We start from the raw sequence: 25,705 nt of genomic DNA on the forward strand, positions 1-25,705 counted from the left end.
ATGGAGACCGCAGCTGCCGCAGTTGCTCTCAAACAACTCGGCAATGCTCTAGCTACTGGGTCTAAGGTCGAGGAAAAATATGCACATGGACGTTGCTTACCACCAAAAGGTTGCGTTAAGACACTCAAAGCACAACCTTCCCTCTCGTGAACATATAACGTGAACGGCTTGCTGTAATCAGGGGTACCTAACACAGGAGCCGAACACAATGAATCACGTAATTCAGAAAAACTTTTCTGACATTCTTCCGTCCATGGTAAAGGAGTTGAAACATCCTTGCACGTAAGAGCCACCAATGGTTTCGCTAGCAATGAAAAATTAGGAATCCACTGCCTGCAGTACGACGTGATACCTAGAAAAGCACGCACATCTCTTTGGGTTTGTGGCACAGCCATGCGCGCAATCGCTGCAATTCTCTCTGGGGTCAATCTCCTTCCCTCCTTTGACAATAAGTGACCTAGATAGGTTACTTCTTGACAACAATATTGGAGTTTAGAAGGTGACACCTTGTGATTTAACTCACAGAGATGTTGCAGCAACGACACTGTAGCAATTTTGCAAATGTCCTGAGTATCAGCAGCCACCAATAAGTCGTCGACGTATTGGATTAAAGCCGCACCAACCGGCAACCTAAACGCATCCAGTTGACCCTTCAAGGCTTGACTGTAAATCGATGGACTTTCACAGTAGCCCTGAGGAGCGCGTTTGAACCGGAAGCTACGTCCACCAAGAGAGAAACCGAAAAGGTCCCTGCTCTCTTCGGCAATCGGGATGCTGAAAAATGCATTTTTCAAATCAATCACCGAAAACCATGAAGCAGTAGCTGGAATCAGAGTCAGTAGCGCCGTGATATCAGGCACAACAGGGAATTGAGGAACCACAATTTTATTTACCTCCCGTAAATCGATAACAAAACGATAAACAGGCGGTTTGGTAGGATCAGTACGTTTAAGAATGGGCAGTACAGGGCTATTGCACACGTTTCCCCGAGTTTCTTCGATGACATCTTTCTCGATCAAGTCATAGATGATCGCTAACAAAGCTCGTTCACCATCAAGGGAGATACGGTACTGGGGAATACGTGGCAATCGCACATTAGACTTCAACTGAACAACATAAGGGGAGATATCAAGTAGGCCCACATCATTTGGACCCGTCGCCCACAAAGACGCAGGAAGAGAATCCAATTCCGGTGGAAGCTTATCGAGGGACAAATACATGGGAGAGACTACCCTCTCTCCTAACGTAAGCTTTACACCCGCAGGAGAACAATACAAAGTCGCATACAAACGTTTAAGCAAATCCAGACCCAAAAGATTTTCGCCACAACCAGTAGTCAAAATCAACGGAGCTTCGAGCTCACGAGGCCCAATTTTAAGGGGCAAAGGGCGCGAAACTGGATTGCTAACGGGGGCGCCAGAGAATCCAACGGAAACATTTGTTAAGCCAGACAAAGGTGCGCCAGGGAGTTTCGAATGCATGATAGAACTTTTCGCTGCACCAGTGTCCAACAGAAAAGGCTCAACGACGCCCGATGTAGCAACTGCGACTTAAGGCCCTCTCTGATCAACCGGAACTGATACCACTCCCTCTCCTTGTCTTTGGCTGTCCTAGTAATTACTATCGTCAGTTCCCTGATCGACGTAATAATCGTCTACATTGTACTGCGCAGATCGTCCTTGCGATGATCCACGTTGATCGAAACAGTTATTAGAATTTGATGAATTGTCAGAGCGATCATTCTGAGCACCACGACCTCTACCACGTGATGCGTGCTGTGAACCACCACGGCCTCCTTTAGACGAATTACCACTATTACGTTCATTTAAAGCAGGACAATTGAATTTAATGTGTCCCTCCTGTCTACAATAAGCACATTGATTGTACCCTAATGAAGATCTTTGGAAAGAGGAATCATTACGCGGCTGCGATCGATTCGATTGCGACTGTGATCTATTCTGCTGAGGCGCATTCTGATTAGAACGCGGCGGATACGCTTGTTGTAACAACACTTTAGTTTTTAGCTCTTTCGTCTTTTTATCAGCACGGTCATTTTCCTCTTTCTCTCTATTCTCGTAATATTGTGCCGTAGCCAATATCTGAGCTGAGGTAGAAACGGCCCATGCACTCTCTGAATTCTTCAATTTGTTGCTCAAATCGGGCAACAAGTTCGACACGAATTTATCCACAAACAACCTCTGTCCACCCTCAGTACCCATATCCTGTCCACTATGATCAATGAATGCTTCCTCGAACCTCGTAAAGAAATCGGAAACACTCTCATCTTTCTTCTGCTTACAGGCTGACAACTTGTCCCAATTTACCCTCATAGCTGGCATAAGCGTTTTCATTAATGCAATGATTCGCTGGGGGAGAGCAGCAATCAACTGATCGGGTTTAGTAGCAGCCACTTGTCCAGCGTCTGCCGCTGTAATGGCAGCCCAATCACCACCTAATTCATTTGCGTGATCTTGGTGACGAATCTTAGCCCATACCGGTTGCGGTACGACGTTGCCAAACAACATATCGATATCAGCAAGGTTCATCACCGTAGCATCTACGAGCTGCGATAATTCCTTATAATACCCAGTAGGATTTTTACGAGGATCGGGCAAAGATTGTTTCACCTGAAGCACTTCCGATCGTTTCCATGGGAGGTGTATCCACACTCTCTCAAAATGTGCCACTATCGCATGAGGTTGAGCATTAGGATCAGCTGGTATCCAAACCGGCGGAACTTCACGCATAGGATATTGGCCAGACTCGTCTTGTTTTTCAATGTCCTCAACGAACAATGCATGAGGAATAGGAGCGGGACGAAGAGATAGCAACCGCTCAATAGCACGTCGGACATTAGTGTCTACTATCAGTCCAGTTGCGAACTGAAGCCGAAGTTCGGACAGGGCGGTCAGCACCTCGTCAGGCGCATTGGCCACTATCTGATCATGAAGGAACTTGCACATTTCGTCAAACACATATCTCTGAGTTGGTATGTTGAATTGATTAAACGTTTCGAGGACAACACGAGGTGGATTTCTAAGAGGGTTTACCATCCAACCCATCGCCATATTATATAGTGCAACACGTTCTCTGTTACCAGGAAGCTGACTACGTCTCTGAGGACCATCAGATCCAGCAGACCCAAAAACAGGTCCGAGCGACTGAAAGAAGTTTGTCGCAAGGGGAGAATTACGATTACGAGTAGAGGGAGAAGAGTAAGACACAGGACTAACAAGAGAAGGAGTAGAGACAGTAGCAACAGCAGGGGTTAACAACACAGGAGCAGTAGCGGGAGCAGGAGTATGTGGAAGCGGAGGAGCAGTAGGAATAGAAACAGACAAAGGAGCAGGAACAGTCGGAAGAGCGGGTGCAGGTTGAGGAACTGGTGGAGGAATAATAGGTGGAAGAACAGGTACGGCAGGGACCACAGGAGCTGCGGTACCCTGTACGTACGGAGGTGGCGACTTCATAAGATAGGACATTAAAGGATCCTCAACTGCCTCTTCCTTCTTATCCGACTCCGTAGGCAAAGTAGGATAGCATTTATCTATGGACATACGCTGTAATCTCTCAAACACTTCCTTATCCTTATCCTCCTTATCACGCTGAAACTGCTCAGCTTTCTTCACTATAGTAGCAACAGTATCTCGCTGACTACGTTTATTCTGTCTGATTTCTTTCTGTCGGGCTTCTTTGCGCCACAACCGAAAGGCATCAAACATGGCCGGCCTAGATTTACGTTCGAACAACTTTATTTCTAAATTATCTAAGATCGACGCCTCGAGGCTACCGTGAGGTGGCCAACGAAGATCGCCGTCTTTCTTTGTATATTTAATCCAATAATCGTTAAAAGCAATCGGGCCTAGCCCATGTTTGCTATATAAGTCATAAGTAGGAGTTCCAACCGGAGGTATCGGACATGAGTCCTCCAGCAGGGAATCCGCACCACAAGGTCTAAAACAACTGAACAAAGTACTACGACCAGGCATCTTGCACACCAGCCGAGTTTCACAAACTTCAAGGGTTACGGGATTTACCAAGTCCCAGCAAAAAAACAAAACCCTCGGTTTTTGGCGGCTGCAGTCGTCAAACAATACCACAACAAAGTACGCTAGCAAAGTGTCACCGACAAAAACACTCACACAGCGTGAACAACAAAGACACTCGCTAAAGTGTCAACAACCAAGAACTCTGGGAGCGACCCACAAAATACTTAACTCAAAGATCGATGGCGTCCTCAGGAAGGCCCGTCAATCGTCTCGCTATACCAAGGTCTACGCCAGGCGCCAAAACAGGTCTACAGTCAGGGCAGCAGTCCGTCGCAGCCGTCAGGAGGCGGGAATCTTCGCGGGAAAAGTCTTCGGGCCACTTATTTCGACAACAGGATCGATGAAGCGGGGTGCACCTTCCCTCGGAGATTTCACACGAAGTTCCTCACGATCGTCTGGCTTGGACCGGTACCACTGATGCAGCCCCACGTTGGGCGCCAACTGAAGGACTGGATTCTTTTGGACCCAGCGGTGCCAGGGCACAACACCTGAAACCTTCGTGGGTAACCTGCTCCGGCGTACAAGTCACAGAGACACGGGACACTTCCTTCGGCGTCAAAGATTCAAGGTTTATTTGCTGCAGGGAACACAGAAGTCACAGGAAGTACATCGAGTGTAGTTCGGGGAGACTGCTTCAAATTGGTTCTGTGGATCGCTCCTTTTATACAGTTTTTACCCATAGGATAACATGATACACAAAAGTTTACAACCCGGTTCCCACAATTAGCCCCCAGAGGGGTCGCTTTGGTCACTTTGAAACACACAAGGTCCGGGACATAAGTACGGAAACATTTGGCGGTTCCCAACTGTAAAAACCCATCTTCCCATCATTAGCAAATTCCAATCAGCAGTAAAGTAGATCGAGAATAGGAACAAAGACAGGTGCAGAGGAAGACGGAGACAGTGGGGAGATCGGAAAGGGTGTAAAAGGGGAGGTATCGAGAAACACGAGATACAGGCATCAAAGGGATGTGCCTAATGAGATGCACGGCTGAGACAATAAGCCCGTGCGGCAAGATGAGCCTCGAGCGGCGCCATCTGCCTTACAGCAGCAACCCCCTCGTCATAAAGACACTTTCAAAGAACACGTGTCTTCCGCCAATATCTTGGGAGTCCCAGGGTCGCGAAGCGGACAGCGTCCGTTCGCTGGCTACTTGAGGGCAAGAGACAAAATGGATGCCGTATCTAAGATGGAACCCGTGGGTACACATGAAAAACCCACATAACAAACGAACGGTCTAAGTTAGCACAGCGAAACTGCGCACACTTACTAAACTCGTCATTTGCGGTTCATAGATACCAGACTCGACCATATTCGTGCGAATCAAAAACACCACTTACAATTGTCACGGAACCTCAATATTCTTGGTGTTATCTGACAGTTCCTCATTTATGATGTTATTAAATTTATCGAAGATTTCTGTTACCTTGGTTCTGAAGAAGTCAGCCATTTTATTACAGAAGTCTTGGGAGGTATCGTTGTTAATGTGGCCACTGTCTGATATAATTTCTTACTGGAGTTCTGTGCTTTTTCTATCTGTTCACAGAAATATTAGCTTTTTTCCAGTCTTAGCGTCTTTCTGTAGTCTGATAGCGCTTGTTTGTACCTTTCTTTGTCGTTGTTGTCATACTTAATTCGCCAACGCCTTTCTAGATTGCGGCATTTCTGTCTTTCTATTCTTAGTAGTTCAGAGAACCAAGGGGCAGATGGTGTTATACGATTTGACCGCACTCTTTTTAGAGGCGCTATTTGATTGAAGGTATCTGTAAGCCATTGGTTATAGTTATTTGCCGCTAGTTGAGGGTCTGATTCTATGGGTGGTTTAGTATTTCCAAGAATCTCGGCCAGTGTGTTCATATCTATATTTTTCCAATCCCTACTGAGCCTCTGTTGATTATTTGCAGAGGATTGATTTTTGTGTTTCTTGACACAAATGTAGAAGACCACCACTGCATGATCTGACCATACGATGGGAGTTACAGTAGGGGGGGTAATGGCCGGGTTATTCGTGAACAGTCCGTCAAGAATGTGACCTGCTTTGTGTGTGGGTGAGGTGACCAGCTGGTCTAGGCCAACGGCCTTAAGGTCCTCAATCAGACTCAGAGTATCTTTGTCTGATGTATTTTCTGAATGAAAGTTAAAATCTCCGAGTATTGTAAAGTCAGAGATTAAAAGTATATTTCATAGAAATTGACATTTTTTTAAATAGTAGGTGTGTTAGTAAGCAAGATGCAGCTTTCTCTATTGAGTAGCTTTTAATGTTTTTTCTGAGACTGTAGGTCGACTAGTTATTTTGTGTACATGCCCAACTATTCTTTTGAAAGTGTTGTCAAATTTTTATTTGAATGAAACTGTTAATCTGCCTCCAGTACTTCATGTGCTGCTGAAAAATGTTTGCACATATTACCTCTAAGGAAGGCCCTGAGATAATATCTCGTCAAGAACAAGAATGTGGGAAAATCAGGGCCGGGCGGGGGGTGCCGCCGAGGTATTTGCGGGGTCCGGTTTACGGCCGATTTTGTACAGGGCCGATTTTGCAGCTACGCTGCAAAAAAGGCCCTGTAACAAAAACCAAAACCGGCTCCCACCCGTGCGGCGCCCCGGGGGATTGCCCGGTGCCTGCTATGGCCAGTCTCCGGCCCTGGGGAAAATCATAATTATTTGTTACATACCCCTATGCTATGCTAGCTTGGATTTCAAAACAATTTGTTTAGATGAATTATTTATTGAAATCGTAAATGTTCTCATCTTGCAAGCCTAGAGCTCATTTGACATGAGAAAACTTGGTTGGGGACAGCATATCCCCGACTACATCCCACCCTCTGGCAAGTTGGAAACTGGTGTGTGCAGAGCCGTCCTAGAGAACTAGGCAATTAAAGAATACTAGTTTGACCAACTCATTCACACATTCTCACATGGCATGGTAAGGCCAACAGTGATTGCCGACTGCACCGTGCTTTTCAAAAATAGAGAAGGGTGACCTTTCTTCCTTCCTCATGATTGATAGTCCTGCATCTGAAGTAGGATTTCAACTATTTCTACTGAACACAAAGCATGTATATACAGTTCAGAGGACTGCTTAATCATGGGGCCTTTCACTGAATCCGAGTACTTAACTCTTGGGCACGCATAGGTAGAAGACCATGTTGCAACTGGCCTCATCCCCAAGATAAATGCTGTCACAGTGGCAGTGCCAATCTGATTAGCTGAAAGGTTGGTTAAAGTAACCAGTGACTAATCATGGTAATAAAATGTTTCGTAATAATAATTTAAAAAAAAGAACAAGGGTGTTTCTTCCTGCCTCTGTTTCCCTTTTTCATTGTCTAGTTCATAGCCCCAATGCCAACATGTAGATGGCTAAATCTCTTGAATCATCCTACAAATTACTCGGTTTAGCTTTTGTTTAAAAGGCTCACCAGTAGAATGCCTCTGTCAGAACAAATCCAAAGAAAAAGCAGACAAACGACACTTTGTTTAATTTTTGTTGACTGACTATTGAACTCATCAGTTCAGCTAATACATTTTTTGTTTTACAGTGCCTTTTTGTGAACTTAGAATATATGCAATCAGACCTTGCTTTAATTTGAACTGGGTGTAATTTCTATTTATCTGTAACAGAAATGTTATCTGTACACGACTACTCAGTCGCACCCATGAGTCATATTCTTCTGATATGACCAATAGATATCTGTACATCCACATGAACTTTAAAGATCAGAACATACCCCAGCGAACTGTAACCTACTCTAAGATTCTATTATAGGTCTTGATGTATTCATTCTCTATATGGAAGCTATGAGGATAGTGCGTATTCATTGGAACATCCAAATGTGTCCAAATGATCAGGTTACGCAGATAACACACGTCTACTTGAAGGTCTCATATGGCAGTTCGCCCACCTTCAAGTCTGGATGTCAAAGGCTGACTTTAATTTGGACCCATTGAAAACAAAGTTAGTCTTGATGATCGTCGATAAAAACAAAGAAGCTCAAGTACAAGAAAGGTTCACTCCAATGAGCCATGCAACATTCCACCCCCATTTCCCAAAAGTGCAAGGTCCCTTTGATTTCCCATGAAATGCGGCATAGGCTTCAAGAATCACTTTGCTGAGAAGACACAGGAGACAGATCAAGCTCTCCTGCAGTGAAAGCAGCACAAGCATCCAGGATATTGTCGGCCACAAAGGAACTAAATGCAGGAAGGAAGTGAGTAGAAGACATCACTTCTCTTGCTGTCTACCAAAAATATGGGAATTCATTCCCATGTTCTCCTTTACAACCCTCCCATTTGTATGTAAGTCTTACCTGTCCACTCCTGTACCAGTACATTCTATTGTACTGTGCTCTTATGTTTAAATCTAGTTTTGCATAGCATGTGATTACTAATCTAAACCCCTTAATATGCAGTCTTTACATACCTTCTCTCCTCCACTGCACATTCCTGGGCAATCAATATTCACGTTAAATATTTATAATATTACTATGTTATGTACTGTCTGGATGTTGTGTGTTAGGTTGATGCACAGAAAAAACCCTACACAGTTCAAGCAATGAAAATGCTATATTAGCTAGTAGTATCAGACTCTTTTAGTCCCAGGCTGAGGAAAGCTCAATAGCTGATAAAACTGGCCATCAAAAAAGGCTACCACAGTCCTTTGGTGTCTCATATTTTTTGTAGTTAAATTTTATATAGAGCGTCAAATCTCTGACAAAGAGCCACAATGCACACTACTCCACGGGAGTGTTATGAATGGAGTAGTGTCATTGTTACATGATCTATATTGGGAATGTTTTAATGCTGTGCATGAGCCCTAGGATTGTGCTGTACCTTGGTATATGTTGATAAAAAAGCAGTAAGTCTTGGTAACCTTATACAAGAAATTCTTGTGCATAGATAAATTGAAAGTGTGTGACTGCAGTGTGGCCTAACAGGGAGTGTTTTTTGTTCATGCCTATATCACAGAGCCTTCTCAACCCATGTTGCACCATGTGTAACTGCCCATGTGCATGGCTGTAGGAGAGATGTGCGAAAATAGTTTGTATCACGGATACCTACAGTCATTGTATAATGAAGTTTAACCACATACAATATGAAGGCTAGGACTCTGTCCTGAGGAATAAGGTGCTACCCTTGGGAGGGTTAATGTTACGTCAATTAGAGAATATCTTCTGGAGTCCTCAAAGGAGTAGTGCTTAGGAAGGGTATTATGCAACCAGACATTTTATTTTTAAATACAAGGCAACACAGATGTACAGGCCTGGGAAAAAGAAAATGTCCATTTCCAAGAGTACTAATTATTTCATGATATTAGCAAAACAATATAGCATTATCTATCAATATATTAAGCAGAGTAGACAGTTCAGCCATTCAGCTCGTCCTTTTTCTGCTAAACATCGCATGACCCAGAATAGCCAATATGGAGTATGTACCAATCTGTCACTCCACAACTCTTTCCTCCACCTCTTAACTTTCAGCAAATGAACCAGACATCCTGTGCATGCCCCCCTCCAATCTTCTTTCTGGGTTTGTAACCTGACTCGCCATCCTCCATATTACCATTGGGCTTCTCTTATATGTTCTGAATTGTTATCATCTTCTCAAAGAGGGGCATCTGATTCGCAGGCAAGCCTGGTATTTTTCACCCATTAGATGTAGTGCCAGACCCCAAAGGGTTGGGGTCCACGGGCCTAAATTTGCCACAATGTTGGAATCAGAATGACCACCCACATGGTCGTTGAAAATATGGCTTGTTTATGCAGTAAAATAAATACCATGCTTGACTGCGAATCAGATGCCCCTCTATGAGAAGCTCTATGTCTAAGGTGGAGGGGGAACACAGCCCCCTCCCTGAGCCAATTCCGGCCCGAGGACCCCATCCCCTGGAGCCTGGCACTTTTTGTGGCGAGGAGGGACTGTGTCCTCCCTCCCTGGGCCTATTTTGCCTCAGAGATCCCATCCCCTGAAAAAACCCATAGAATTCTTTGAGGTATACTCAATCCTGTCTCTCTTAGGCTTCCCCTTATCTTGTCTCCACACCTTCACTAATCACAGATCCTCTCAAATTAAGGTAGAGCAGTCCTACGACGAGTCTGAGGCTCCAATTAAGTTTTTCTGCACAAATAATAATATACATAAAGTGTGCAGAAAAATCCCCACTGCAGAGTAAAACACGGATCTAAAATGCTCCCCAGATTGGCCCCTGTCCATCTTACTGTTATAATGTGACACATTTCTTCCAAGGAACATCGTCTCCTCAGTGAAATTGTCTAGTGCTGCTTTGTTACTATTTTCTCCTCTTTCCCATGCTGCATAGGTCCAGACACAGAGGCCCTTGAGTCTCCAATACACTCATTGACTCCTGGGCAGCATTTGCAGCTCCTCTACTTACAGGGCCAACAATTAGCCTTCATGGTGTCGCTGTGGAGACCCAGCAGCTTGTCACCCCTACCGCCATTTTGAAACGTCCGATCACCAAATGGAGCTGTGAAACACTTTCTGACTCTTGGAATTGGAATGCCTCTCACCCTGCAGTCTATTAGAGGAAGGGTCTACCACTTCCCTGATGCTCACCAGAGCTTTGGAGTCTCGGCACCACCACTGGAAGACTGGGGTGACACGAAAAGAGTACATAATCTGTGCATCTAAAAATTGTGGCCTCCTCGGAGTCTGGCTGGCCCAGCACCCTCCTAAAGGCATAACCTGGATGAAAGCAGGTTCTTTGCTGTTTGTGATGCACAGGATCCGGATAAAGTACTTTGATAAGCTCAGTTCTATTGTGTCTAGTTTCTTCCATGGGTAATGGAGTAATTTTTGATATTTTGTTTTCTTTCAAAGGCATTCCCAGACAATGCAGCTCGTCGAGAGGTGGAAAGTCTGCCAGCTGTTTGTCCTAATCCTGGATGCCCTTGGAAGGGTACGATTAAAGATTATGAGGTTAGTCAAAAGCATGTATCGCTGCAACCTTACTGTGTCTTGTTTTTATGTATTGCATGCATGTTCTTAGACAGTAATGTCTGTTGCTGTTGGCTGATATATTCAATCCATTCATTCATGCATGTAAGCAGTGGTAACCGCTAAGGATATGCAGCTCTTGTCATTTCAGCTCCTCTGTTTTGTTAAATTTTTTAGGCTAGGTAACACATCAAAAAAATGATCTGTACGCTTGGTGTAGGAAAGTTCCCCTTTTTGACATGGTCACCCCCACTTTTTACTTGATATTCAATGCAATTTTGACTTTAAGGTCCTACCATCCAGGCCCCAAGTGCCAGATCTCTTTCCCAAAACTGTATAATTGCCCCCCCCTCCAATTGTCAATACCTTTGGCACCCCTGTAAGTCCCTATTAAATGGCACCCCAGGTACCTAGGGCATGGATATCAAAGAGGGTCCCCAAAGGCTACAGCATGTATTGCCCCACCCTGTGGGATCCCTAACTCTTGCTGACTGCTTTTGCAGGCTGAGTGTCTTGGTGCAGACAAGAGTGAAAACACCACATGGCACACAGCCTTGTGTGCCATGCCTACAGGCAATGCATACATTATATGTAAGTCACACCTACAGCAGGCCTTACAGCCCTAAGGCAGGGCGCACTATACTCCATGTGTTGAGATATCTGCATGAACAGGTTTGATGCTGTGCTGGACTTTTTACTTACTGGCAGTACAAGTGGCCAGGGAAGCCATTTTAAGTGCATGTGCTGGACACTGGTGAAAACGAGTTCCCCAGCTACATGGTGGCTTCACTGAAACCAAAGATGTTTGGTATGAAACATCTTTTAATAATGAAGCCGCATTGATTCCATTGATGGGTTTATTAATACATGCACCCAGAGGGCACTTCAAAGAAGCTCCCTGACTACTAGTGTGCTGGCTGACTGGTCCTGACCAGCTTGCCACCAGCGACAAGTTTCTCACCCCTAGGGGTAAGTAGCAATGCTCTCAGGAGGGCTGGAACAAAACCTGCTCCGTTACAGGGTGTTTTTTTTCCCTTCCAGCAAGATGACCTGTACATTTGCATTCCCAGGCAGGGGGCTTCAAAGAGCCTGTCACTGTAGGTATGCACATCGGGCTTCCTTCAGAGGGATGCCATCCGCCACCCTGATGAGGGCCCATTTGGCACCTGTACTGGTGGGAAAATTAGTAGTCCGAGAGGCGTATTCACCCTCAGGCTAGTTCCACCCCTAAAGTGGGCTACCTGATGTAGACACGAAATTTCAGAGCATGCCATCTTTGTGATAGCAGAATTAGGTACTGTCTGACTGGATTATGCCCACCTCCGACAGGAAGTGGTCATATAGGGGGTGTTGTGACCCCAGGGGTAAGGAGGCTATTGGCTTCTACCCTACACTCCCCTAGCTCCCCTAAATTTTGTATTCAGGGGAGCCCATGGCTCCAAATAATCAGATCCTGCCAAATTGAAAGAAGAAGACTGACGCTGAAGTCGCAAGAACGGAAGACCAGCAACTGACTTGGCGCCAACCCTGCCAGCCTGTCAGCTGTGCTTGAAAATTGCGCTAAAGGCCACTCTTCCGGCAGCTGCATGTGCCTTCAAAAGCCTGGGAGGAATTTCAGCCTTCAACTAAGACCCAGGAACACCCGTTGAGTAGCGGAGCTGCACCCCTGCAGCCGTCGGGCACCTCAGAAGAGCTGCGAGGACTCCAGACCGCCAAAAACCTGACACCAAAAAGCATAACTACACCTGTACCGCCTAACCAGAGTTGAAGTGGGCCAATGGTGCCAACTTGATCCCCAGACTCTCCAGACTCAAAGCTCACCTTGGTTTTCCCAGCTGTGGACTTCCTGACGCCGCCTGCAGCCGCTTTGTGAAGGTCTCCTCTAGAACGAGTGTCTCTGGTGACCTAAACCTGGCGCCTCAGGACACCTCTGCACCCGGCCGCACGGGCCCAAGGAGAAGCGGACCAAATGTGTCCCCCAGATCCCGAGAATCTTGTCCCCTCGTCCTCTAGCATCGTGAGACCTGAGACCCCTGTTGGTTCAAGCTTGATTGGCCCACAAATCTGCAGCCTCTTTGTGACCATATCGAGCCCCATTGACTCCAACGGGGCGCCTGACGCTGTATTGCCCCTCTGTTCCCGGCCAGCCCAGTGCTGCCCGAGGTGACCGGTTGGTGCTACCTTGGACCTTGCCCCAGTCACCTTAAGTCCAGGAGATTGGTCTCGTAAGTCACTGTGAAAAACTTGTATGCAGTATTTGTTTTCCCTCTGTAGGATAACATTACCTCCGCTGAAAATTGCACTGTTGACTTTTGAAAGCTATAAACATTTCTACCTTGAAACCTACTTACCTGATCGTAATGATTTTGGTACCAAATATTATATAAAGATACATGTTATTTCTGTAAATTGGTGTAAATCTCGTTATTGAGTCTTGTGCATCATTTACTGACTATGTGTGTGCTTTAAATATTCAACACCTCTCTGATGAGCCTAAGGTTGCTCAACCACACTACCCCCTACAATAGCACCTTGAGATTGCTAGAGCAATGCCCTGTCCACTTATAAGGGATACCTGAACTACTTGCAGCGTATACCTCTTTGGTATACTATATAAAGAGCCAGCTCCCTACACTTAGTGACAAACAAACATCTTTTCTTCAGTTTTTGCTTCATTATTCTGTAAGCATATTGAGACTGTATCGAGCACTGCGACATTGTGCAACATTTGTAATATTTATATTTATATGACCTGCATCTCCATTGTGTCAGCTGCTTAAAAGGATGTTCACAATAGATGATTGCTACTGGAGGACATTTCTGTATGAGCGTGAGCGGTATAATAATTAGATTTTACTATAGGAGTCTTCCCCCTTAAAGCCATTCTTCAGTCTGCTGCATGTATCCTCTCTAATTCCCCAAAATATGATTGCATCACTCTTGGTCTTGAGTTCCTCAAATGACTGCCTCTGTAGTCATGAAACATACACAAAATAACGTCATCACTTTTAAAGTTCCACAAAACAGCCACAATTTTCTGAAGCAACTAAATAAGGGCCTAATTTAAAGTTTGGTGGGCAGACCTATTAATCTCTGCTGCCCTAGAAGACTGTTAACCACAATATTTAAAGGACTTAGTCTGCCTTTTGCTGGCGTCTGTTTTTGTCAAACAAAAATCGAATCACAGTGGCGCCCTGGTAGTTGTGTTCCAGTTTTTGGGTGTCATTTTAAATTCTTTCTGTTCGGGACCACCAAGCTTTTCCAGGCAGTCCCGAACAGGAAAAATGTACGTCAGACCGTCTGCGCTAAGGTTCTTAGACCAACAGCCCATACTTGTTTGAGCCATTGGTCTAGGGTTACCACTGGCAGAACCCCAGAGCCGGTGCAGGGCACTGTAGTTGGAAACATGACAATTTGCATTACTCCAAATAGAGTGAATGTACCTTCAATTTGGCGGACATGGCACTTTGCCACATTTTCAGTGAAGTACCCTTTCTCCCAGTCTCTAAATATGCCCCTAAGTGTCTGATAGCATGAGGAGTTGAGAAGCAAATCTCCTTTTGGTGGATACTTTTAACCTCCGATTCTTTCCGCATGTTTTCTCACCTTGTAAATCTCCCCATATGCCAGATTGGATCTTGAAACTTTTTTATTAGCTCTTGTTTGCTTGCAAGTGGTGCCATTGGCCTTCGTTGTGAGCACCTCTTTTGTGGTGGTGGTACGCAGAGCCCCATAGATGGTAGATTTTAACCGCCGGACCCCCCAGTGGAGCCCAAGGTAAACCTTCTTACAGAACTTTAGTGTCCTGCCCCTCTACATCAGAACCCTTATTCGTATTTAATGAAGCCCTGATTGAGCCCCTTATCAACCTGGTGCAAAGCTTGCTCGCCACAGTCTGTGATTCACCCATTTGCAATACTACACTGCTCCAGGTGATCTACTTTTCTGAAGCAGTATCCCACTGCTGAGAGCCTCATAGTTCAGATCTCTTTCAGCAAGGGCAATCTGAATTATTTTCCCACTGCTCCATCAGAAATGTAATCAAATAAACTTTTTTTCATCTGTAACCCTAGCACTTCGATCCTTAAATGCTGTTTGTCTCTTGGGTAGCCACACTCATACTCTCTGTCATGGCATGTGGAAATGTGTTTGCTTTGCTGAGAGATTTCTGAACCTCCATTGCACAGACAGTACTGGGTTGCCAGGATATGGCAAAATACCCTTTGATGTTTGGCCTGTATACTGCAGATTGTGTTGCTTGGTATTGGACACTAGTTTGCATTAGATGGTATGCTTGGATGCATGTCAGCAGGTTGTCTGAGGATTTCCAAGCCTCAGTTATAGATATGGGGCTTGACTGGTGAAAGTGCAGATTCTACAATAGAATGCTTTAAGGACAGCAAACTACTGTTTGGTCCTTGGGGTTACTTCAACCACCGGCCAATTCCACCAACATTATTCAAAGTTCTGAGGCTATTCGAGGCGCTTTACTACTTTTTCACAGCTTCCAGGTGTAGGCTAAGTGGCAGTCCTCATCCGTTGCCACCAATCATCTTATAATTTCCCCTTCATTGGTCATTTGGAGCCATTTGCCGATTAAACCAGGAAGTGTATTCCCCACTATTACTCTTGTGTGAGACCAATAGGTCCTTCAAATGTTTTATCAGTTACGCCATTCCCCTAGTGTGCAGCATATCCTTCCAGTTTTTGCTCGGACATCAAGAGGATCCTTCCTTTAGTCTTTACCAAGAGGTGGTGGTTTTGCTGACCAAGGGAGTGACTGAAATAGTGCCTGAGGTGGAAGGAGCCATGGTTGCTATTCCAAGCCCTTTATGATTCTCAAGAAGCACAGGGATGTGACCCCAGTTTTGGAACCAAAGAGACTCCAACTTGTTCCTTTTTTTTACAGAGTTTTATAAAGCGCGAACTGGATCGGGTATCCGATAGCTTTACATAGCACCAGTTGCATTACATGAGGACAAATTCCTTTTTGTTAGGCACGGGGATATTAAGTGATTTGTTCAGCGTCATTGCCGAGACTCGAACCCAGGTCCCCAGATTCGAGGTCGACCGCCCTAGCCGTTAGGCCAACTCCTCTCCCCATCCTTATGAAGGAGAAGTTCAAAACAACGATTCTTGCCCAGATTCTGCTTGCCTGGGTTCCAAAACACTAGGGTATTCCTAGACCTGCATGGTGTGTACTTTCATGTGCCACTCCTGCAGGCCCACTGGATGTATCTTTGGTTTGTAATGGGGTTGGACTACTTACAATTCACTGTCTTGCCCTGATCTGAGCCCCTTGGGTTTTTATGCATATTATGTCCGTGGTAGTGGCTCATCTCCAGGGGTCATGGATCCCCATACTCTTGTACCTCAACAAGCGACTCTCAAAGCATGCTCGCCTCAGCTTAACCATCTTCAGACAACACTGTTCTTACTGTCCACTCTTGGATTTTCCGTTAAAGAGCCTAAATTCCATCTTCGGCCTTCGCAGAGGCTTGCTTTTATTATCACCTTCTTCTTGTGCCTTTCACGTACTGACGCATGCAACTCTACAGTGGAACTTTCATGTTCAGTGGACACAAAATTGGGGTGTGTCTCATGGACAGGATACAGATTTCTGACGTGCTTCTTCAGTGGTTGATGTCTGATTCCTACATGACTTGTGACAGGCTGTTCTCTACTCCTCTTCTGGAGAATTCGATGGTTACAGATGCTTCCACTCCTGATTAAAGCTGTCACCTGAATGATGTGCATATTACAGTCCCTGGTCTCCCATGGAGTAGTACCATCAAATAAATCTTTTACAGCAGTGACACATCTGCCTGGCCATCAATGCCTCCCTTCCCTCCAATAAGGGAAAGATTGGCCAGGAGCTGACAAACAACATGATTACCTTGTGGTACTGCCACAATCAGGGTGGATCCGAGGATCCATACCTTCTCAGGGAAGGGAGGCTGTGGCTGGAACTTCTCTAGGTGTCCCTGACTGTTAGTCACCTGGTGGATCCTTCTACATGATGACAGACAAGCTCAGCCAGAAACCTACTTTGCTGCTTTGTCTTCAAATAGTGTTGCACTGTATCAAGAACTTTAAGTAAAACTGAGTTAATCAATATGTTGCTTTAAAGTAACTGCAAATGAATTGGCATTTAAATTAAATCAATGTTCTTAAAAAGTGATAGATTTCAAGCCCCGGAAACTGAACTGCTCCAGTTCAATGTCATTTCTTGTAACTCATCCTCCACCAATCCTCCCTGCCACTGCATTTACCGTCTCCACTTTGCCTGTCGCAACCATTCACAGTGGGATGAATAGAACAAAGTAAAAAAAGAGGTAGTAATTGAGGTATTCGACAGTATAGAAAAGCATTGAAAGGAAAAAGTCTTACCTCAAAAAAGAAGAATTAAAAGAAAAATGTAATCTAAGTGAAGAATATTTTTTGATACGATATTCACCCAGAGCAGCGATGCCTAACATGATTTCGACGCTCTGTGTTATTTATTTGAAAAGTTTTATAAAGCACAAACATGAACCAACAGGGTATCACAGCGCTGTGCATATAGGCAGACAAGATATGCCGGTGAAGGTGTACAATATTAACCATAGAAGAAGTTGAACAAACATAAGGCGATCATATTGGATATAAAGAATCAAAGCACTGCATAGTTGAAATATGGATCTGTGCTGTAAACCTGAAATACAAGTTAGTTTGGTGACTCCAAGTCTATAGTTGCAGGTAGCTATTCACTAATAACCCTTTGACAAGCTGGCTATCTTGAACCGGATCCTTGCTTGGACAGAGAGCCAATTGAGTTATTAGATCTGGTGTGATTAGATCACGTATTCTTGATCTCGTAATGAGTCTGGCAGCCGAGTTTAGCGTAGCTCGCAGGGGTGCCAATTGAGCTTTTGGTAGCCCAGCCAGGGTCACAATTCTGTAATCTAGGCGGGAAATGACTAGGGATTGGACTGCTAACTGCATGTCATCAGGCAGCCGGAACGGTTTGATTTTCCTTAATGTGTTGAGTTGGTGATTGGCTCCTCTAGTTGTGGCACTGATGTTGTCTTGCATATGCATGTGTTTGTGCAGTGGTATGCCTAATGATTCAGTGCAGTTCACAACACAAGGAGCGCAGTTGAACGCCGTTCGTTGTCTGAGCAGAGTGATTTTGTGGAGCAATTGGGAGGAATTCCCTCTTGAGTGTATTTAGCATCAGGTGATTTTGAGTTAGCCAATGTTGTGTTTTCAGAAGACCAGAGTTAAGAGTTTTGATATCATCCAGTGAAGACATTTTAAAGTGCAATTGAGTATCATCATCATACGTGTGAAATTGTATGTTTGAGCACTTCAGATTTTTGGTGGGGGGTTCCATGAATAAGCTGAAAAGCATGGGCGAGAGTGCGGATCCTTGAGGCACTCCAATTGAGACCGGCATAGTGTTAGACAGGGAATGGTTGACTTTGAATCTTTGCTTTCTGTTAAGAAGGAACGAGGCAAACATGGTAAAAGTGGACCATATAACCCTATCCTTTAGAAGAAAAAATTGTCATGTTTGACTGTGTCGAATGTCGAGGAGAGATCAATAAGTATAAGAAGGCAGAGTTTGATCTGGTCAAGTAATCTCAGGTCATCCTCGATAATGTGTGTTAGGGCAGTTTCAGTACTATTTCCTGATCTGAACCCCGATTGGTGTTGGTCCAGGAGTTGAAACTGTTTGATGTGAATACAGAGTTGTATGTGGATGCATTTCTTAAGTAGTGTGGCTATAGTCATGGTATTAGAAATTGAGCGGAAGTTGTTAGGATCAGATAAGACTGCATTAGGCTTCTTTGGGATGGGGGTCCTGTCTTGAGTCTGTCAGGAATCAGGCCCTGCATGAGAGATTTGTGGACAATCTTTGACCAGAGTGGGAGCACTGAAGATCTAAGGTCTTTGAAGCATTTGGTATGGTGAGTTGTAGTTCTAGTTCAATTTTTCTAGTCTTTTTTTCTGAAATATGTAGAGTACTCCTCACTGCTGGGGAGTGAATCCTTAAGTGTAGAGAGCTGGTTAGATGAGTGGTTTGCTTGTTTGAATTCAAATACTTTTTGTGGTCTAATTGTGGGGTTGTCTAACTGTGATTTAAAGTGATTAGCTTTTGCACAATGGATGTTTGTTGTATGCACTTCTTGTTATCCTCAACTGCTTGATGTTTGTTATGGAAGGAGAGTTTCTCCATGATCTCTCCACCAACTTCAATTTGCATCTTTCCTGGTAAAGGGAGCAATTAAACCATGGATTAGAGTGCTTGATGGGGATCCTTTTGAGTGGTTTTGGAGCAATTTCGTCGAGCAAATTCCTCATGAAGTAGATGTAGAGTTCAGTAAGGTCATCCAGATTTGTCATATTGGGGGGCAGAGGAAGTAGGTTAATCCTATTGTAAGTTAGAACTTTGCGGTTGATGTTCCTCTGATCTCTAGCCCATCGTTTGGTCTCACGTGGTTGTCCCTGTCTAATCAGCACCCTTTCAAAGATGAGAAAAGATATTAGGCATTGGTCTGACCAGTCAGAAGGTGATATGCCATCCAGTTGTATAATGTTATCTTTAGCTATGATTAAATCAAGGTTGGAATCCTTGTGGGTAGGTCCGTTGCGGAACTAGGTGAAGTTTTGTTCCGAGAGGAAAGCCGTGAAGGTGCACAGTAAGAGATAATTTGCGTCGTTCCAGTGTAAGTTGAAATACCCAAGGAAGATATGGTTATGGTGTTGCTCGGTTAGAGGAAATGGTCTCCATTATTTGTTTTGATAAAAAGATTATCACCTGGAGGGGTGATAGATCGTGTGGAGTGTACAGACTGTCTTGTCATTGTTCCAGATTTCGATACTCAACTGTTCACAGGAAGACATTGGAGCAGTTTGTGTATCTCTCAGTCACTCGGAAGCGAAAGATGCATGCTATGTTGCCCCCAACTTTGACCGGTCTATCTAGTCTGATTATGCCATATTCGGGGGGATCAAAGATGTTATGTTATGTTATAGGGGGTATTTGTAAAGCGCGCAGCTACTCAGGCGAGTGTCCTGGCGCTGGCCTAATCCTTTTAACAGAACAGATTGAGCTGCAGGAACTCCGCTTCTCATTGAAACAACCATTTTTTAAATTTCCTTCCAAAACTGAGGCGAGCTTGCTCCTGTCTTAAGAGAGGCAGCAGGTTGTTCCACAACTTTGTGGCGGTCACCTGGAATGTGCGACCACCCAACTGAGAGCGAACAAATTTTGGCACGTCTGACAGTTGCTAAAACTCTTCCATTTAGGAAATCTGACCGGATCTTTGTTAATTATGGGTCAACTAATACCGGTCTGTCCGCTTCAAAAAGATGTATTTCACGATGGATGGCCTCCTGTATAGCGCTGTCTTACCAATTAGCTAACAAAGCTTTACAGGGCAAACCTCATGCACACTTTACCAGAGGGAAAGCTTCTACCACAGCTCTCCTTTGCAACATTCCAATATCTGAGATTTGCCAGGTGGCTACATGGCGTTCAGTACATACCTTTACCCGCCATTATTGCCTAGGTTCAGATGCACAGGCCGATGCCCAAGTGGGACAGGTCTCTTTGAGAAAATTAGTTTGCATAACTGCATTATAAATATGATTTTGATTCATGTTTTTGCTGTATACTTGATTGCTCTTCTGCGAGACTTTGGGTATGGGCTTGCTACTCTATTCATAGATTATGACTATTGAGGAGTATCCCCTGGATGAGAAGGATTAGTTATTTACCTGTAATCCTAGTTCTCATCCAGGGGTATACTCAACAAAGTCATAAGCGACCCACCCACCTCCTCTTACGAGCATTATTGCAAAGTTATGGTGTGTTACTTAAGGATCTTGCCACCTGTTGTGCATCATGGGAGCCTGGGGTCGCCTTCAGGTCTTTAAGGCACGGTACCCCAACTCTAATGCCTTAAAGGCAAGGTGTCAGTTTTCTTTGTTTTCCTTATACTCTACTGCATCCTACTGGCAAATGCCTGCAATTACATGTTTTTCTATGGCAATAAAGCATTGTTGTATGACAAATGTTTACTGCTCCTTTTTAGGTATCGCACCTTGCGATACAGCGTGAAGGGCTGTCGCCAGCGAGACCTATAGTCATCGAATCTGCTTACAATAGCTTGCAAGTTAGACAGGAGATGGGCACGCGCAGGCTGCAGGCCGGATCGGATGAGGGCGCGCTCATTCACCACGTACAGTTACGCGCTGTGCCCGTCTTTTGTCTCCCTTGCAAGCCTCATGCTCTTACTTTCACTTTCTCTCCCCCCTACTTTCACTTTCCCTCCCCCCTACTTTCCCTCCCCCCTCCGCTGTCGGCTCCACGGCCCGCCCGTCAACGCTCACCAAAGTGTACCTTACGTGTACCTTACAGTTGTTTTTGTGTGCCTCGGCTGCCATCGCAGGCCTCTCCATCCAGCATGGGAGCCCTGCGTCACAGCTCATGCCGGCCTCTTCCGGCATGGTTCAAGGCCCCACCCACGTCCTGGGCGGGCCTGCCATCGCTGTCTTCAGTCTGTCCTCTCTGTCCACGTCTCGCCAGGCGGCAGACTCCCTGTGTAGCCGCTGCGGCCCTCAGTCCGCCCTCCCTGCCCATGCCCCGGCACGTGCAGTCCCTTGTCGCTGTCGCGGCTCGGCCTGGGAGGGCGTTGCAGTTTGTGCGAGCGCAGCCAGTGAGGGAGGGAGGGAGGTGGGAGCTAAAAGTCCCAGGAGTGTGTCCCTCCCCGCGAGCCGCCGCGACCACTGACAGGAGCTCACGGCTGAGAAGACTCTGGAAGCAGCCGTGAGTGCCGCTGACACCTGGGGTGTGCTCTAGGCGGGAGGTGTGGGGTGCCCGGTGGGGCTGTCAGTGAGGTGGGGAGGGGTGGGAGTGACCAGACCCCTGCCCTGGGCTCAGAGAACCCCCGGCAAAGTAAAAGGAAGAAAAGATAGAACCCCTCCAAACCGGAGGAATAAGACCCCTTCACAAGCTTGACAGGACTCCTCCCTTCGCAGGTTTGACAGGACTCCCTCACTGGTTATTTCAGACTTGTTAGTTGCATTAAATATAATCTGAAACCTGAATAGTTCGATGTCTCATAAGGATGAGACTTGCACCGCTAAATAATCAATGGAAATCACTAAAGAAGATACAATGTCCACATACAATGTCCAAAAAGCAAGGATCTCAAGGCGCTTGTACGAATACCGCTGTGGAACCCGTCCTGGCTTTCCCTGTGAGGCGTCCACTCCTGGGCACCCCCAGGGTGAAGGCCAGGCATCCTTAGCGTTGTGGGGGACGTTGTGGAGATTAAGCAAGCTATTGCCCAGAGTTGCAGCGTGGAACCCATGATTGGAATAGGCACCGAGGCGAGAATTATCAGGTCCGTGGAATTTTGAGCCCAAGACCCGCCAAGGCGGGAATTGAACCCTGGTCCCGGGCCAGAACTCTGCATCAGGGTCTGCCGCTCTAACCATTGAGCCACATTCTCCACTTGTGAGACTGTGAGACTGTCGATCTCACATTCCGTGGTTTGACCCCTTCTATCCTATGATGTGGTACCAGGTGAGCTTGTACGCCCCTATTGCGCCTAGTGCTAGCTGCTTTAAGATCTGTAATGCTCCGTGGAGGATGGGGTGGGGAGGGGGCAGCATAGGCAAAAAGAACCATTAATCTCCCTCTCACGGTTGCCATTTATTTTCCACTCTTTTATTTTTTCCTTGCAGTTTTTATATTGTACAACGTTGCTACAAGGGCACTGGGGGCTTTATAGGACCACCAGATGACATTACATAAGGGCAGTCATGTTTTTAGGCACGTAGAGATTAAGCGGTTTGCCCAGAATCACAGGTTGTAGAGCAGACGCCTGGACTCGAATCTGTTTCCTAGTTCTAAAGTCAGCAGCTCTGGTGTTTGGGCCACATCCCTTCCACAACTCTCGGCGTTAGGCCCATGCTTTACCATACCCCAATAAAATCAAATCATTAGTATCAGCTGCCATAAAGGAGCCACTCTCTCCTTGGTAAATGCAGTGCGTGTGTTAAAAACCATACCGTGGGGTCTGTATGAGCTGCTTAAAACTGCTAAAACCGATGAAACAAACCGCACCGTGAAGAACTGAGTTGAAGCCCCCGGGCAGCGGCTCTTACCCTGCGTGACCCCCTCACTGCTGGCGTGAAGTCACTCTTTTCACAACGATAGTAACTGTTTTATGTAACCTCGGTGTCTTGCTTCTTCGTAGCGCTATTGAGTTGTTGACTGTACTCCTTTTCACGGACGTCAGGAAGAAGAGAACCGTGACATGCAAACTAGGGTGACCAACTGGCATTGGTGCAAATTCAGGACGGTGAGTGTAAAAATTCAGGACAAAGGGTCAAAATTCAGGACACAAATTCAGGACAGGAGGTCAAAATTCAGGACAAAACTTTAGGACAATTGGATAAGTTTTACAGACATATCAGAGGTCGCGCAATAGTATATAAGTAAGCCCAGCCATATCCAAACATTCAACCAGTTGCAAACTAAGCCATCATGTATCCTTCCATCTATCATTTCACTCATCCATCCCTTCATTCATCCTTTCACTCATCAATCCATTATCCATCCATCCACCCTTTCACCCTATACATCTGTACACTCATCCATCCACTCTTCTACCCATCCACCCATTCACTCATCCATTCAGCCATTTACCCTTTCACCCATCCAGCCATCCTTTCACTTATTTATCCATCCACCCAGTCACTCATCCTTCCACCCATCCACCCTTTCAGTTATCCATCCATCCATCCATCCTTTCAGTCATCCATCCATCCTCCCTTTCTCTCTCCATCGACGCTTTCATTTAGCAATCCTTCCTTCCATCCATCCATCTATCCATCATCCACCCTCCCATCCATCCATCTACTCATCCAATCATGAATCAATCCATTGACCCTATCACTCATCCATCCTTATTCTCATCCATTTATCCTTTCACTCCTTCACTCATCTATTCATCCTTTTGTCCATCTACCCTCCCTTTCACTCGTTCATCCATCCTTACATCCACCCTTTCACTCATCCGTTCATCCATTCACCCTTGCTCTTATCAATTCATCAACCCATCCATCCATCATTTCACTCATCCATCCACCCACTCACTCACCATCCACCTTTTCACTCATCCATCGTTTCACCCATCCATCCACCCTTTTACCCATCCAGCTACCCTTCCACCCATACATCCACCTATTTACCTTTTCTCTCCTCCATCCTTCCAATCACTCATCAATCCAGTCATCCTCTCTCATTATCCATCTATTCAATCTTTCATTCATCCATTCACCCTTTCACTAATTCATCCAGCCATCCACCCATCCCTTCACTTACTCACTCGCCAACCTTAACATATTAATTTCTAGCTGAGCCTTTTTGAGAAGAGGCCCATCAATAACTTCACCCTCGCTGCAGGAGCGATTCCAGGACAGGAAAAGAAGCCACCCAGGGCAGAGACAGATCCACCACATGGGGGGACAGGAGCCATCACAGGCGCGGGGGCGGGGGCAGGAGCCACCACATGGGGGGACAGGAGCCATCACTGGGGGGGAGGGGCAGGAGCTATCCCAGGAGGGGGAACAGGATCCACCAGGGTGGGCACCGGAGTGGGCGTGCAGTATATTAGCATCATCTTGGTCTCTTCCAGGGTGGGGTAGGGCTTTTCACCCCCTCCTGGACAAGAAACGAGACGACAGTCTCTCTTTCTAAAATGTTACTTTTGCCATCTCCAACTGTGATGTACAGTATTTAAAGGAGATACTCCGAGAGAACTGATTTAACTGATTGTCCTCCATACTTTGTGAATCAGTGTGGGTGCGAAAGTGCCATTTCTTTATTTTATTACATTATAGACTGTATGTTTGCCGAACCGAGGTTTGTTGAAACCACGTGCTGCCTCGGTGTAATCAGGGCCGGTGCTAGGATGTTTGGGGCCCTGAGCAGAAAGGGAATGTGTGAAGCCCCTCTAAATTTCAGAGACATGGCGCATTCAGGGCTGTTTGCATCTGAATAGATGCCCCTGCTCCTGAAGCGGCAGCCCTCCCTCTCAGTCACCTCCAAGCACCGCTTAACAGCTCATCAAGGGCTGGAGGTGTGAGGGTTGCCTTCCCACTGTGCCTCTCCAATGCTGCTAGGTATCCCAGCTTGCATCGGAGTTCTTGTAATTAAAAACCTGACCCCAACAGCATCAGAGTCAAGAAGGGAGGTGGGTGGTTAAAATTACGGACAAATGGCGTCCGTTAAAGAATCCTTCACGGACAACGGACAGACGGCTGAAATTACAGACTGTCCGTGAAATTTACGGACGGTTGGTCACCCTAAGCAAACTGCTCTAACTTCTCTAGAAGGTGCATTAGCCCACTGAGGTGCCTCGCCGGTTCAGGAAGTGAACACGTTTGGTCTGTTCCAGTAGTGAACTGTGAGGTCCTTGTTCACGCGTTGGAGGCTAGGTCTGGCACCCCCTTGTACCTCCAGCTCTTACCCCTCTGCCTATAATAACCTGCTCATTGTTGGAGTCTCTGGCACTTGTCCTCGTGCGAGCCCCCGCCCCTTCTACTCCCCCTCACTTGTGCACAGTTTCTGTTCAGTGCTATGGCTTTGTACCCAGATGTGCACTATACAAATCTCTCATACACACAGCAAGATTCACAGTTA

The 25,705-nt window shown here is 45.8% G+C and overlaps 1 protein-coding gene across 2 annotated transcripts in view; it reads left to right on the plus strand.

Annotated features, from left to right (window-relative positions):
- The window catches only part of TRAF2 (TNF receptor associated factor 2), a 500,022-nt gene that overhangs the window by 209,800 nt on the left and 264,517 nt on the right, over positions 1–25,705 (plus strand). For both annotated transcript variants that reach the window (XM_086921177.1, XM_086921176.1), the window contains exon 5: positions 10,885–10,983. In XM_086921177.1, the coding sequence (XP_086777303.1) occupies positions 10,885–10,983 (99 nt within the window). The remainder of the gene's footprint in view (positions 1–10,884; positions 10,984–25,705) is intronic.

This window comes from Lissotriton vulgaris, chromosome 5, assembly GCF_964263255.1.
Source record: "Lissotriton vulgaris chromosome 5, aLisVul1.2, whole genome shotgun sequence".
In the NCBI taxonomy this organism is placed as follows: Eukaryota; Metazoa; Chordata; class Amphibia; order Caudata; family Salamandridae; genus Lissotriton; species Lissotriton vulgaris.